Below are 12,517 nucleotides of genomic sequence, written 5' to 3' on the forward strand. Positions count from 1 at the left end.
CTTCTTCCTTCACAAACCCTACATTTTACTTCAGCTTCCTTTTTCCAAAAAATCGTTAAATGAGTGCACAACACCCATTAATACCACTAAATGCACTCATTTCAAATTTCAAATTCAAAGTACCATTCACTTGTCCTCATTACAACATACCCTTCCTCCAAATCTCCAATTCTAGGGCTCACTCTCATCTTCTTCGCCATTCGCACTCCTCCGCCGCTGCCCTCCCTCCTTCACATAACTCTCATTTCCCTTTCCACGCCCTCATCCTCTTATACTAAAGCCAAAGTGAAGAAAATGAAAATGCATGTGTTAATAGGTTGAGGAGTATAGGTTATGTAGTAGCTAATTAAGTCACAATACATGCACATTGTGTGCAACATATTTCATGATGTAGCCTCTACGGCTCTATTTCCACAAATAGTAAAACACACTTTAACTTGCAGTTTGCAATTTGGTGGTACGTAAAACCTTCTCATTCTCTAATTAACTTGAATGTTGCATCTTGTTACGCTAGAGTTCACTTTGTTGTACCCAAATATAATTCATTTTTTAAAACATATTTTTACACATCATTCCAAACACAACTTATTCTTTTAAATTTAATTTTATCAAACATAACTACATCAAATTTTATTTTACCCATCATAGTTTGGTTAGGAATATCAAATTATCATCAAGCTCGGCTATTAGTGAAACTAATTAAAGTTTGGAAATCTTTCTAAACTCTAAAGTCAAAATTATTTATGAAAAGGAGCATATGTGATTGATTTCTTGGTATTATGCTTGATTCTAAGAAAACATAAGTTGATTCAAACATACTTGAATGGATTAACCATCATTGCATCACCAAGTTTTAAATTGAAACAGTTTGTTCTAGTTTCTACATGGCAGGAGTGATCATTGCATCACCAAGTTCCCCAAGCTGGTCCTATTAATTAAGATGCGTCTAATTGTTCCTTTCTTCCAGATATTCCCTAGAAATTGGCAAAAGTTGTGTGCAAATCCAAAGTATTTTTTTATGTTAGAAATTCAATCAATATATTAATCTTTGGCAGTATACGTGAATTCCACTCAATTTTTTACTCATTTAAATAGAAAAGGTTAGTGCTGCCCAAGTAACATTCATGGTCATCCATAATCTATATTAAATAAGTAATCTCCAAGAACAGTATCCACACAAGTTGATAAGATAATGAACAGCAAATAACAAAAACTGAATTTAAATTGAACAAGTTGAGCAAATACACCAACGCAGGACGCAAATTTGGATGACTTAGGGTATACTTGGATACCCATTAGCGTCACGGCAAATGAGCTTTGACATTCACTTCGAAGTAAAAATTGAATGAAACTCTTTTTATAAATTGGGTAATCTGTTTTCACGAGGTTAGGCTGGTATCCGAACACGCACTTATAAGACTAGTATGTGGCTGCTTTGCTACCACTACCAGTTTTCAGTGGCAATTTTAGACTTTTCAAGTATGAACTTTCCTTCCTTGTACTTCTGTGCCTCCTCATAGGCACGTTCATACTTCCAACCAAGCACTTGCTGGCAATCACAACAATAGACCTCAGCAATTGTGTGGAGACCAGTCATGAGTTGCCTGTCTTCTTTTGGCCCTACTTTTATGTTCATTGCATGGGAGAACAGAAAAGCACGTCCATTTCTTCCCTGAAAATTTAAATTGGAATCATCAAATTCTCCCAAAGATATTAATGAATCAAATTGAAAACTTACAGAATGACTTTCAAGTTGAGGGTGACCACAATAAAAATAGAAAAATGTTTAAATGTTTATAAATTAATCTATCAAGGCTCATGAGAATATCATTTCGTAAACTTCTTGTTTCAGCTTACAATAAAAGAATTTAACATAAAAAAATATGTTAACTCATTTGTATAAACTGTGAATGCAGAACATTGAGTATGGGGTCTTGGCACACTTTGATCCTCAATATGGCATTTCCATAATGTGAAAGAAAAAAGAAAAAAAGATGCACAAGTTTTATTAGATAATTGGACTCTATAGAGGACTAGAAGCTAATATGTTCATATGACCAAATATTTTATCCAATAAAATATGGTCTCATTAAGAGAATTTCAAAATTTTGGGTAGTGTCATGGCATATGCATGCACCCCTTTCATATCCGCCACGGGTAAAGTTGGTTTTGTCTATAGAATTAATTATAGATGAGAAGTCCATATCCAAACAACAAATTGAATATATGAAAGTAAACTAGAATTCATCCAAATCCAATTACCACGATGGAAATGGTAGTGGATCATATATCAAAATTCAGAACAAAATAGGAAAAAGCTTAAGAGTATTTTACTATTTTTACCTGAAAGGCTTTTGATATCACATCATCATGAAGAGCAACATGGTTTCTACAATTAAAGCAACTGTACAATCTGGGTCCAATCAAATCCTCCATAACAAAGAGGTTATCTGTTACTCAATCCTTTGGAAGGTTCAGTTAAAAGAGATTAGGTGACTGTAAACAGAACAAGATGAAAACTCAGAATAACAACAACAAGTAAAAGCCATAATGCCTGGGAGAATTTGATCTCAGATCATGAACAGAATCATGGAAAAAAAAAGCATTTTTAGTTTTGGATCATTTGTGATTTACATTTCCAATTTTCGATTACAACTTAAAATTTAAGAATTATAGGTACCTGCCCCTGTAACCGTAGGTGATTGATTGCTCTCTGCCTCCGCTTGCTGGGTCTCCCTTGAATGTGGAATGGTGCTCTCTCTACTTGAACAAGTTACACAGATTACTCATGTCAGATCTAATTAGTGCAGTGATTATAATTTTTGTGTCACAATAATGGGTGAGTGTCTAGAATTTAAATGCCAGTTAAATAAAATGATTTGGAAAAGAATGTTCATAAGGCATGATGCAATACAGAAGCTAGTCTCTCAACACGTGTAATTTTGTCTACTTTAGGTAATAGATTTTTATCCTTTTGTGTCGACACGGTCGTCTCCAATTTGGACAAATAAAATATTGGCTTAATTGCACTTTTGATCCCCCACGATTATAAAAGCCACGATTCTGATCTCTAACAAAATTTTATTGCATGGAAGTTCCCCCACGTTATGCTCTGTTAGCAACTTTAGTCCGGAGTGTCCATTTCGTTAGTTTTCTAACGTTTCTCTCTCCTAGTGGCCACTAACTTATGACATGGAAAATGTAAAACCCAGAAATATATCATCTTCATCTTCTCCCCATGATCTTCATCTCCTTCTTCATTGCATACAACCAAAAACCCAGGAAAAAATAAAAATAAAAAACACACGCACACTTGGACAAGAAGAAAAGTTCTTAAATGAAAATAACTTTAAAAATCTAGATCTTGTTTAATTAATTTATGAATTAGATTGTTTAAAAGACCCAAAATTCTATCATCTTCATCTCCCCCATGATTTTCATCTTCTTCTTCATGTTATACAACCTTTTACCCAGAAAAAAAAAACATTATAAATAAAAAACCAAAACCAACAGATTCATCTACCCCTCTTCATTCTTCAACCCAGCGAAATCCTAACCCAGATAACCCCAAAAATGAAAGCAACAACCCCAACAAAGTTGAAGCACCTATACGGCCATACCCAGCAAGTTGAACAAAAAAGCGAATTAAGCCTTAGAATGACACTATTGTAATTATACAAGCCAATTTCTTATTCTTCATGATGATTATCACCATCCTTCACAAACCTTTGTTCTTCAATGGCATCAAACAAACAACACAAGCAATTTAAATTTTTTTCCAACATCTCCTCCTCATCTGAACTCCTTCGACTTGTACATCTCCACACCCAACCATCAGAACAAAAAATCCAACCCATATCCATTTACCCATCTTCAACCCAAGCCGCAAAAACGAAAAAAGAAGAAACCTTCAGGGTTCGATTATTGGACGCAAGGTGAAGATGAAGAAATCGAGAGGGATCTGCATCAAACATGGAACTAGGAAATCCCTTTTTTCGACCCAAGATCCTTCTTCTTTCCCTGCGCACAATCAAACATTAGAGACGAGATCGAGAGAAGAGGAAGAAATTTGAGAACACAGAGGTAGATAGTGTCTCTTCTCAACTCAGATCGGAGCCAGATTCGATTGAATTGAAAACCGGCACAACAAAAACCAAAAGCATTTCAGTTCATTGTAGAGAATCAAAATCAAATTCGAGTTCAAATGAATTTCCCTTTTTTCCATTTCTCTCAAGCAAGAGGAGAGGGTGGGAAAGAGAGCTTACAGTTGCAGTAAAAAGAGAGAAAATGGAATTAGAGAGTGCCAGATCTGAGAGTGAGTGCTTCGTGTTTATTATTAGTGGAGTGAACGAATTAATTAAACTTTTCTTCTTGTCCGAGTGTGAGTGTGTTTTTTATTTTTATTTTTTTCCTGGGTTTTTGGTTGTATGCAATGAAGAAGAAGATGAAGATGATAGATTTCTGGGTTTTAAATTTTTCATGTCATAAGTTAGTGGCCACTAGGAGAGAGAAACGTTAGAAAACTAACAGAATGGACACTCCGGACTAAAGTTGCTAACGGAGCATAACGTGGGGGACCATCCATGCAATAAAATTTTGTTGGGGACTAGAATAGTGACTTTTATAATCATGGGGGATCAAAAGTGCAATTAAGCCTAAAATATTTTGAAGTACTAAAGAATGGATTTAGAAAGATTAAGTTTGTTCATAATTCCTTGTGTAGAGAGGGATCCCTATCCCTCTTTGGGAGCTCTCCTTCCCGAACACTTTGTTTGGCTGAAAAAAGATAGTATAAAAGATATAAAAGAAAGAAGATTAGTAGAAAAAAATGGCGACGTATAAGGTGCAATATAGCATGGGTCTGTTGGGAAATAACACAACTGAAGAAAAATAAAACACAATCACAACACAAGAAAATTACATGAAAACTCCAAAACCGGAGAAAAAACACGACCGTTGTCTAAACCGACAACCAGAGAAATATCACTATGTGAAAATTGTTATAACACATAGACTTCTCTCACTCTCACCCCAATGCCCCAGTACAACCACACTCTCACAAAGCAAATATTAAACTAAGTCAGATATAAGCTTAAAGTGCTACTGACTGGTGCATCTAAAAACAAAGAACCTAGGTCCAATATATAGTCTTGGTCTTCCCCTTGCTTCACCACAATAAGCGATGTGGGACTTCTCCAATAGCTAATTTTGAACCTCCTACTTTTAGAAACTTGGCAATGTGAGACTTGACAATCAACCCCAACAATCTCCACCTTGATTGTAAGAGTTACACATCTTCCGCTTACATTGTCTATACCGACAATCATACTCCACCATAAAAGAGTACACTTCACTTGGAAATAAACCATCCCAAGAATTTTCTTTATTTGGAACTAAATCATTCCAAGAATTTCCACATGTCGAAACCTTGCTGAAATTTTATGGTGCAACTCCCATGTTGGCTTCTAGGAAGTTCTTCAGCCATCGACACCTTTCACCACACATCTTGCATCAATGCCAACCAATGCCCGTGTGCTGTTTCTGATCCGCTAGCAAAAACTTGTCCTTTTCCATGGTATAGCGAAAATACCATAAGGACAAACTTTATCTTCTATATGAGATCACCATCATCTCCCAGAACAAGGGAGACATTGCTAGCACTTACCTCAGAGTCTTTTTCAGATACTGCTCCACCTGGACAATTTCTCTTCACATGCCCAAACTTTCCACACTTCCAGCACGCCAGATTCTTTGCAAGGATCTTCTTCCTATTAGCCCCACCTCCAGTTAGCAATATTGAGCTTGATGAAGTGCTTTCATCATTTTTCATTCTCCTTTCTTCCGAAATAATTTTAGTTGCAACTTCTTCAAAACTCAAACTTTCCTTCCCATACATCAAAACAGGTTTCAGATGAACATAGGAAGATGGAAGGGACAAAATGAGCCTTAACGCTTTATCTTCATCATCAATCTCTACTTTAATAGATTCCAGCTCGGAGATAATATTATTCAAAGTACTCAGATGATCAGATTGCATAGATTGTGGAATTGCTCTTTTAGCAACAACCGATTTCAGATGCCCTTTACCTGATATAACCCTTCAAGCTTCTCCCAGAGTTCCTTGGCTGATGACAAATTCTGCACATTTGCAAGAACATTCTTTTGCAAACACAGACGAATTGCACTTGCAGCCCTCAAATCTAGTTCCTTCCACTTGTCGGCCTCCATGTTGGAAGTGTTTCCTTTCAGCGCCTTGTGTAATCTTGATTGTATCAGCACATCCTTGACTTGTACTTTCCACAAGCCAAAGTTGATTCTTCCATCAAACTTCTCTATGTCAAACTTCATAGCGCTTGAATAAGACATAGCAGCTGCAAACCTCCTCTTCAGCACCTCCACAATATCACACTTCTTTTCTAGTGTGGAAGATCGGATAATACTGCAACCACAGAGCATACTAAGAATTGTGATATCTCATCGAACCGAAACTCTTGATACCACTGTTGGGAAACAACACAACTGAAGAAAAATAAAACACAATCACAACACAAGAAAATTACGTGGAAACTCCAAAACCAGAGAAAAACCACGACCGTTGTTTAAACCGACAACTAGAGAAATATCACTATGTGAAAATTGTTACAACACATAGACTTCTCTCACTCTCACCCCAATGCCCCAATACAACCATACTCTCACAAAGCAAATATTAAACTAAGTCAGATATAAGCTTAAAGTGCTACTGACTGGTGCATCTAAAAACAAAGAACATAGGTCCAATATATAGTCTTGGTCTTCCCCTTGCTTCACCGCAATAAGCGATGTGGGACTTCTCCAATAGCTAATTTTTAACCTCCTTCTTTATTTTAGAAACTTGGAATGTGGGACTTGACAATCAACCCCAACACGGTCTTGCACCGGTGCCATATAGGTGATGACCAATAGGATTAAAGCATCTGTCAAGAAGGGAAATTGGAAACCGGCTCATCGGTTGACAGAAAATTTAGATATATTTAAAATAAAACATGTAAATGACACTTGAACCACTTCCCTTAACCTTCTACACTGGCAAATCTCGCCGCGGCGGCAGTCATTGATACCCGGCACGGTGGTCCGGAAAACCACCGCAAAACAACCAGAAAGATTAAACTTTTGGAAGACCCATCCTCTGTTGCAATGAGATCAGAAGAGAACAAGACCCAAACCCATATTTTAAACCACCATTTCCCAATATCAGACACTCAGACCCACACCATACATCAGCCACCGTCGCTGGGTTTTGGGAATGAGATATGGGTGCGAAGTAATCTTTCAGACCTGAAGCTTTGCTTCGTCGGAATCGGCCATATCTCCGATGCAAGCGATAGGCTTTGGATCTGAGTTTCGTTGGTGGTTTGGGCGATGGCGGCGCGACTTCGAGGCGCGGTGGCACTATATATCTGGCTAGGGAAGGAGATGAGAAGTGTGAGAGAGAGTTAATGAAGGAAAGCATGGAGGAAGGAGTATTCAATGAAGTAGGAAACCAGATTTAAGAATTATTATGCATAACAGATCTTATATTCACACCAAATTTGCTTTTTGAGGCATTCTAGATAAGCAAATGAAATTAAGCACCAATTGGGTTGGGATTTCTGTTTGTGGTTCCACCGCAAAGTCTTCATTCTCGAAATCTCTCTTGTAATTTGGAATATTTCATCTCCGTTTCATTTTATTTAGGTTTTAGATCTAATTTTAAGAAAAAATGAGGTGAGAAGTAACATTTTGTGTAAAAAACATTTTTATCCAATCTTAATAAATATATATTATAAAACACACATTGATAAAAAGGAGAAAAAGGTGTTCGGTTTGCCTTTATGTCCAAAATGGAGAGACCGAAAAAAGTAATCAACATACCCTCTGTAAACTCTCTCTTCCCTACACTATGCATACCAAACACAGATGCTTTCAACGTCTCCATTCTATCTCTCTCTACCCTCATTATCTCACTTTAAAATTGTGCCGAACAAACAAAGTGCTAGGGAGACTTCTCATTCTCCATGGTAGTTTTTCTCCCCGCAGTAAGTGAGTTCTCCATCACAATATGTGATTTTGTTGCTCAAATAACCTAGTTTATTTTCTCCTTTTAGTGTCGGGGTTTCTCCTCTTTTTTCTCTACTCCATCGTCTCAATGGGTCGTGGCCACCACTAAAGCCTTCGCCCCTGTCGTTGTCGCTGCCACCCCCGCCAACAATTTAGTCGCTCTCATCACACTACTACCACCACCATCTCCCACCCACCAATTTATTCTCTTCACACCACCCGACACCCGACGGTTTATCTCCTTTTCTCCCTAATGTCATCATCAAAAGCTAGGTACTCGAGCTCACAACACTTGGGTCCCATTTGGGAAAACAACTTAATTAAACGTTTATGATCATAACCGCTTATAACATAAGTGCTTATTCATAAGCTATTTTAAAAATATTAGGCTTAAAAGCATTTCATGCCCCTGATGTATCAAGTTTGTGTAAATGTTACCCCTGTTCTTTTTTCGTCTATGTTTGTACCCTCCATGTTTCACAAATGTGCACCGTTTTCCCCTCCGTCACTTTGCCGTTTAAAAAGGGTGACGTGGCCGTTAAATGCCCACATCAGCATCCTACGTGGCATGACACGTCATTAAATGAAAATCAGAACTTGGGAAAAGGAGGTGGGAGGATTTGAACCCATGACCTTGAATTAGCAAAACACAACCATTACCAGTTGAGCTACTGAATCAACTAGTTAAATTATGACCAACGTTGTATTTATATCATACTTATTATCATCATTCTTAGATTATTCATCATCTTCATCCCCAACCACATTGAAACCCAGATTTTTCCATCTCCAATATCAAAGGAAAAAAAAAACATGCATTTTATCATCATCATCATCTTCATCTTCAAACCCCACTTCCAAAAACAGTTACGGTTTCTCTTTTATAAACCCAAAAGTTTTCAGTTTCACTTCACCTTCAACCATCAAACATATAATTTTTCTTTAATTTCCCCCATTTTTCCTCTTGCTCCTGCTTCCAATCGTGAGGAAGAGAGCTTTTAGATTCACTGTGCAATGGGGGAAAACTGGGTTTTCCGACGGCAGCGGTGATGGGTTGCTAGTGGTGCGTGGAAGGGCTTGGTGTGAATTGGGGAACCCAAGCGACCCACAAGCTGCCACCGGCGACGGTGGTTCCGTTGATGAAGGATAATGGGATTCAAAAGGTGGAGCTTTTCGATGCGGATGATTCCACCATGGATGCTCTTGCTGGGTCTGGGATTGAAGTCATGGTTACAATCCCTAATAAGCAGCTTGTTGTGGGCGTTCTTCGACCTCAAGTTCACTCCAAGGAACATGGAAATTTTGTTGTTATCAAGATGACAAATCCAAAAGTACTTTGTTGATTTTGTAGAAGTCCAATTTTTTACCCTAAACTAACTTCTAATAGCACTTCGTTTATTTCTTTGTTTGTATTGGTTTTGATTTCTCTTTGTGTACTGATAATCTTCATACTAAACTTAAAAAAATAAAAATGAATGAAGTTGTTCGAAAAAAAAAAAAAATCAGCTTGCTTTGATGAATGACTATGTTAGTTAATTTTGGGTTTTTCATGTTAGATTTTGTTTTGTTAGCTAATTTGGTTCCAGATGCTGTTGTTGGGGAATAGATTTGGTTGGGGATGAAGATGATGATAATGAAGAAATGCATGTTTTTTTTTCTTTGATCTTGGAGATGGAAAAATCTGGGTTTTAATGTGGTTGGGGATGAAGAAAATGATGAGATAAAGTAGATGATGAAGAAGAATTTGAGAAGAACAAGGAGAATGATGATAGCAAATATGATATAAATACAATGTTGGTCGTAATTTAACCAGTTGATTCAGTAGCTCAACTAGTAATGGTTGTGTTTTGCTAATTCAAGGTCATGGGTTCAAATCCTCCCACCTCCTTTTCCCAAGTTCTGATTTTCATTTAATGACGTGTCATGCCACGTAGGATGCTGACGTGGGCCACGTCACCCTTTTTAAACGGCAGAGTGACGGAGGGGCAAACGGTGCACATTTGTGAAACATGGAGTCTACAAACATAGACGAAAAAAGAACAGGGGTAACATTTACACAAACTTAATACATCAGGGACATGAAATGCTTTTAAGCCAAAATATTATTGAAATATATTGAAAATAAGTTATATTTAAGCATAGTAGCTTATGAAAATAAGCTCAAAACAGCTTATGTTAGGTCAAAAGCTGTTTACATAAGCTTCCCAAACACTTGCACAAGCGCTTATGCTATCAAATAAACTCAAATAAATTTTTTCAAACAGGACCTTGGGTTAGTAGAGCTATCACAACGCTGAAATATCTTTCCTCCCGGCAAAAATGTTGAAGATGAAATTAAGAAGCGGGAGATTTGGAGCTTCAAATGTGTCATTGTTTCATATTTTCATTATCTATGTCTTATTATTTGTGGTGATTAGTTTTTTTTCTCTTGTTTTACAAGTGTACTTCTCAAGTGTATTAGATAAAGTACGCTTGTACTGCACTATAGAATAATCTCACTTTATAAGTGTTGTTTGTCCGGACTTTGTGCCTTAATGAAACTTTTCCTTTTGACAAAAAAAAGAAAAAGGTTAAGTTTTGCTAATGTAGATAAAGTCATAATGATTCCCCATAAATAATATTATGATTTTAAGAGTAATGATTAACAAACATTCACGTTAAAGCAATATACCAACCATACACAAATTTGTCACAATAACGTAAAACACATTTTTTTAGGGGTTAAAAACCACCCTAATTCATGTGTTGCTAGTGTGTCACACTGCTGCAAATATTTGTCAATCATTACTTTAATTTTAAAGAGCTCTTTCGGTAAGTAAAAAAAAATTGTAGCTTGGTGTCTTTTGATGTTACTTATTCCAAGCAATACAAAAACTGCCACTTTGGAAAAAAAAAAATCTACCCCAACTAGTGTAGTGATTTCTATTATCAAGAATTCATGTGATATGAAAAAAAGTGCCAATTTGGTAAACTCCATTCTAGTAGTTGCAAGTTGCAGTACTAGTGTTGAAGGGAGAAATAATTCTGAAAGAAGGCCAATAAAAGAACTTGGGTGGTGGGTTTAAAGTATTGACCAAATATTACATTTTGTTGCCAAATACTAGTAGATGAAGAATAGCATAGAAGATGTATGTATTACAGAAGTCTTTAAACTTCAATCATAAAATATTACATTGCTGGCAAAATTACAATATAGCAGGTAAATCCAACAAAATGAATCAACATAAAGAATTAATTACAGAGCATTGAGGGAAAAAGAATTCAAAGGAAGAAGAGAAGAAAAACAAACAAATTCGCATCAGCTTCTCTTTACTCGTAATTAATTCAAGCACTCAGAAGCTACTCACATATGTTTTTCGCCATAATTGATTTTTATGCCTCAGAATCTAGAAATCTTTCCAAAAATTGACTTACTCCTCCTCAGCTTTTACATAAAGGCAGAGAACAATGCACCTATCACGGATCCAATGATGAGAACTTGAAAAGTTGAAGTTAGATGACATGAGGCAGAGGAAGTGGAAGGAGCCACTGGAATGTTGCCAAACGCTGTCTGATAAGAAGGTGCAAATGCATTCAATGAACTTGGACCAGCTGCTGCATCCACTCCTCCTCCACCGCCACCACCGCCAACTGATACATGAAGCTTCTGATTTTTCTGGCAATGGCCAGCAACTCCACTTGTGAAGTAGAAATCTCCTTTTGATGTTGTAATGTTAAACAAAGAGTTCCCATTGCTCATAAACAAAATTGGGTTTTTAATGTTGCAGTTCTTGAAGGATTCCTCTGTTACTTGAATCACTGAATCTTGGCTTGGTGGGTATAGAAACACTGTGGATCAAAATGACAAATGAGTTCAGGAAAAATTAATACATTATGTGGTAGAATTGATTCTGAAAAAAGAAAAGTTTTGATTCGAAGATACTATGAATGAAAGATGAAGATAAAATAAAACAAATATGACAAATGAGTTTACGCAAAAACAATTCTAGAGAAAAAAAAAATTCGGTAGCTTCTGGTTGTCAGAATTGATTATGAGAGAATAGAAACCGATCAAACATGTTCTGATTATGATTGTCAATGAAATGAGAAGATGAAGTGAATGGTGTGGACTTACAAAGAGAGTCTCCAAGTGTGAGATTGTGATATTTGGACCATTTTCCATAGAGTTGTGAATTTGCTGAGGTGGGTAGTCCCCAACAAGCTAGATCTCCAACTTTGTACTGGAAACAGAGCACTTTGGTTTGGATTTGGAGCAAGAGAATCAAAAGAAATACTGAGAAGAACCAGTTGTGATTTAAAACATTGGCCATCTTGGTTGGTTCTGCTCTTTTCTTAGATTTAGGAGCCAACGAGGAGGACCTATTATATTGTCTTGAGTCTGGTGATTGCAAGATTGACAAGGATATCAGAATGGGACACCCAAAGGTCAATTTACTTC

At 36.8% G+C, this 12,517-nt stretch overlaps 2 protein-coding genes across 3 annotated transcripts; both read right to left on the bottom strand.

Annotated features, from left to right (window-relative positions):
- Positions 1 to 1,218: 1,218 nt before the first annotated feature.
- LOC130716616 (protein yippee-like At4g27745) lies at positions 1,219 to 4,009 on the bottom strand. 2 transcript variants are annotated; one of them, XM_057566590.1, is made up of 3 exons: positions 2,681 to 4,009; positions 2,344 to 2,463; positions 1,219 to 1,672 (listed from the first exon to the last, which is right to left on the bottom strand). In XM_057566590.1, exons 2-3 carry the CDS (start codon positions 2,434 to 2,436, stop codon positions 1,445 to 1,447), a joined length of 321 nt encoding a protein of 106 aa, XP_057422573.1. In that variant the 5' UTR covers positions 2,437 to 2,463; positions 2,681 to 4,009; the 3' UTR covers positions 1,219 to 1,444. The 2 variants fall into 2 exon arrangements, with proteins under 2 accessions (XP_057422573.1, XP_057422572.1); XM_057566589.1 differs by having other exon boundaries at positions 2,344 to 2,496; positions 2,681 to 4,003.
- Positions 4,010 to 11,194: 7,185 nt separating this feature from the next.
- On the bottom strand, positions 11,195 to 12,510 carry LOC130721114 (early nodulin-like protein 8). Its single transcript, XM_057571847.1, has 2 exons — positions 12,194 to 12,510; positions 11,195 to 11,907 (listed from the first exon to the last, which is right to left on the bottom strand). Exons 1-2 carry the CDS (start codon positions 12,387 to 12,389, stop codon positions 11,507 to 11,509), a joined length of 597 nt encoding a protein of 198 aa, XP_057427830.1. The 5' UTR covers positions 12,390 to 12,510; the 3' UTR covers positions 11,195 to 11,506.
- Positions 12,511 to 12,517: the final 7 nt, after the last annotated feature.

The sequence above is a fragment of the Lotus japonicus genome, chromosome 5 (genome assembly GCF_012489685.1).
Source record: "Lotus japonicus ecotype B-129 chromosome 5, LjGifu_v1.2".
NCBI lineage: Eukaryota > Viridiplantae > Streptophyta > Magnoliopsida > Fabales > Fabaceae > Lotus > Lotus japonicus.

Bases quoted from the DNA above. Each gene is read 5' to 3' on its own strand.
- LOC130716616 (XM_057566590.1), bottom strand. From the start codon at position 2,436: ATGGAGGATTTGATTGGACCCAGATTGTACAGTTGCTTTAATTGTAGA. The intron at 1,673-2,343 runs GTAAAAATAGTA...TTAAATTTTCAG, and splicing joins TGATATCAAAAGCCTTTCAG to GGAAGAAATGGACGTGCTTT.
- LOC130721114 (XM_057571847.1), bottom strand. From the start codon at position 12,389: ATGGCCAATGTTTTAAATCACAACTGGTTCTTCTCAGTATTTCTTTTG. The intron at 11,908-12,193 runs GTAAGTCCACAC...TTTGATCCACAG, and splicing joins CACACTTGGAGACTCTCTTT to TGTTTCTATACCCACCAAGC.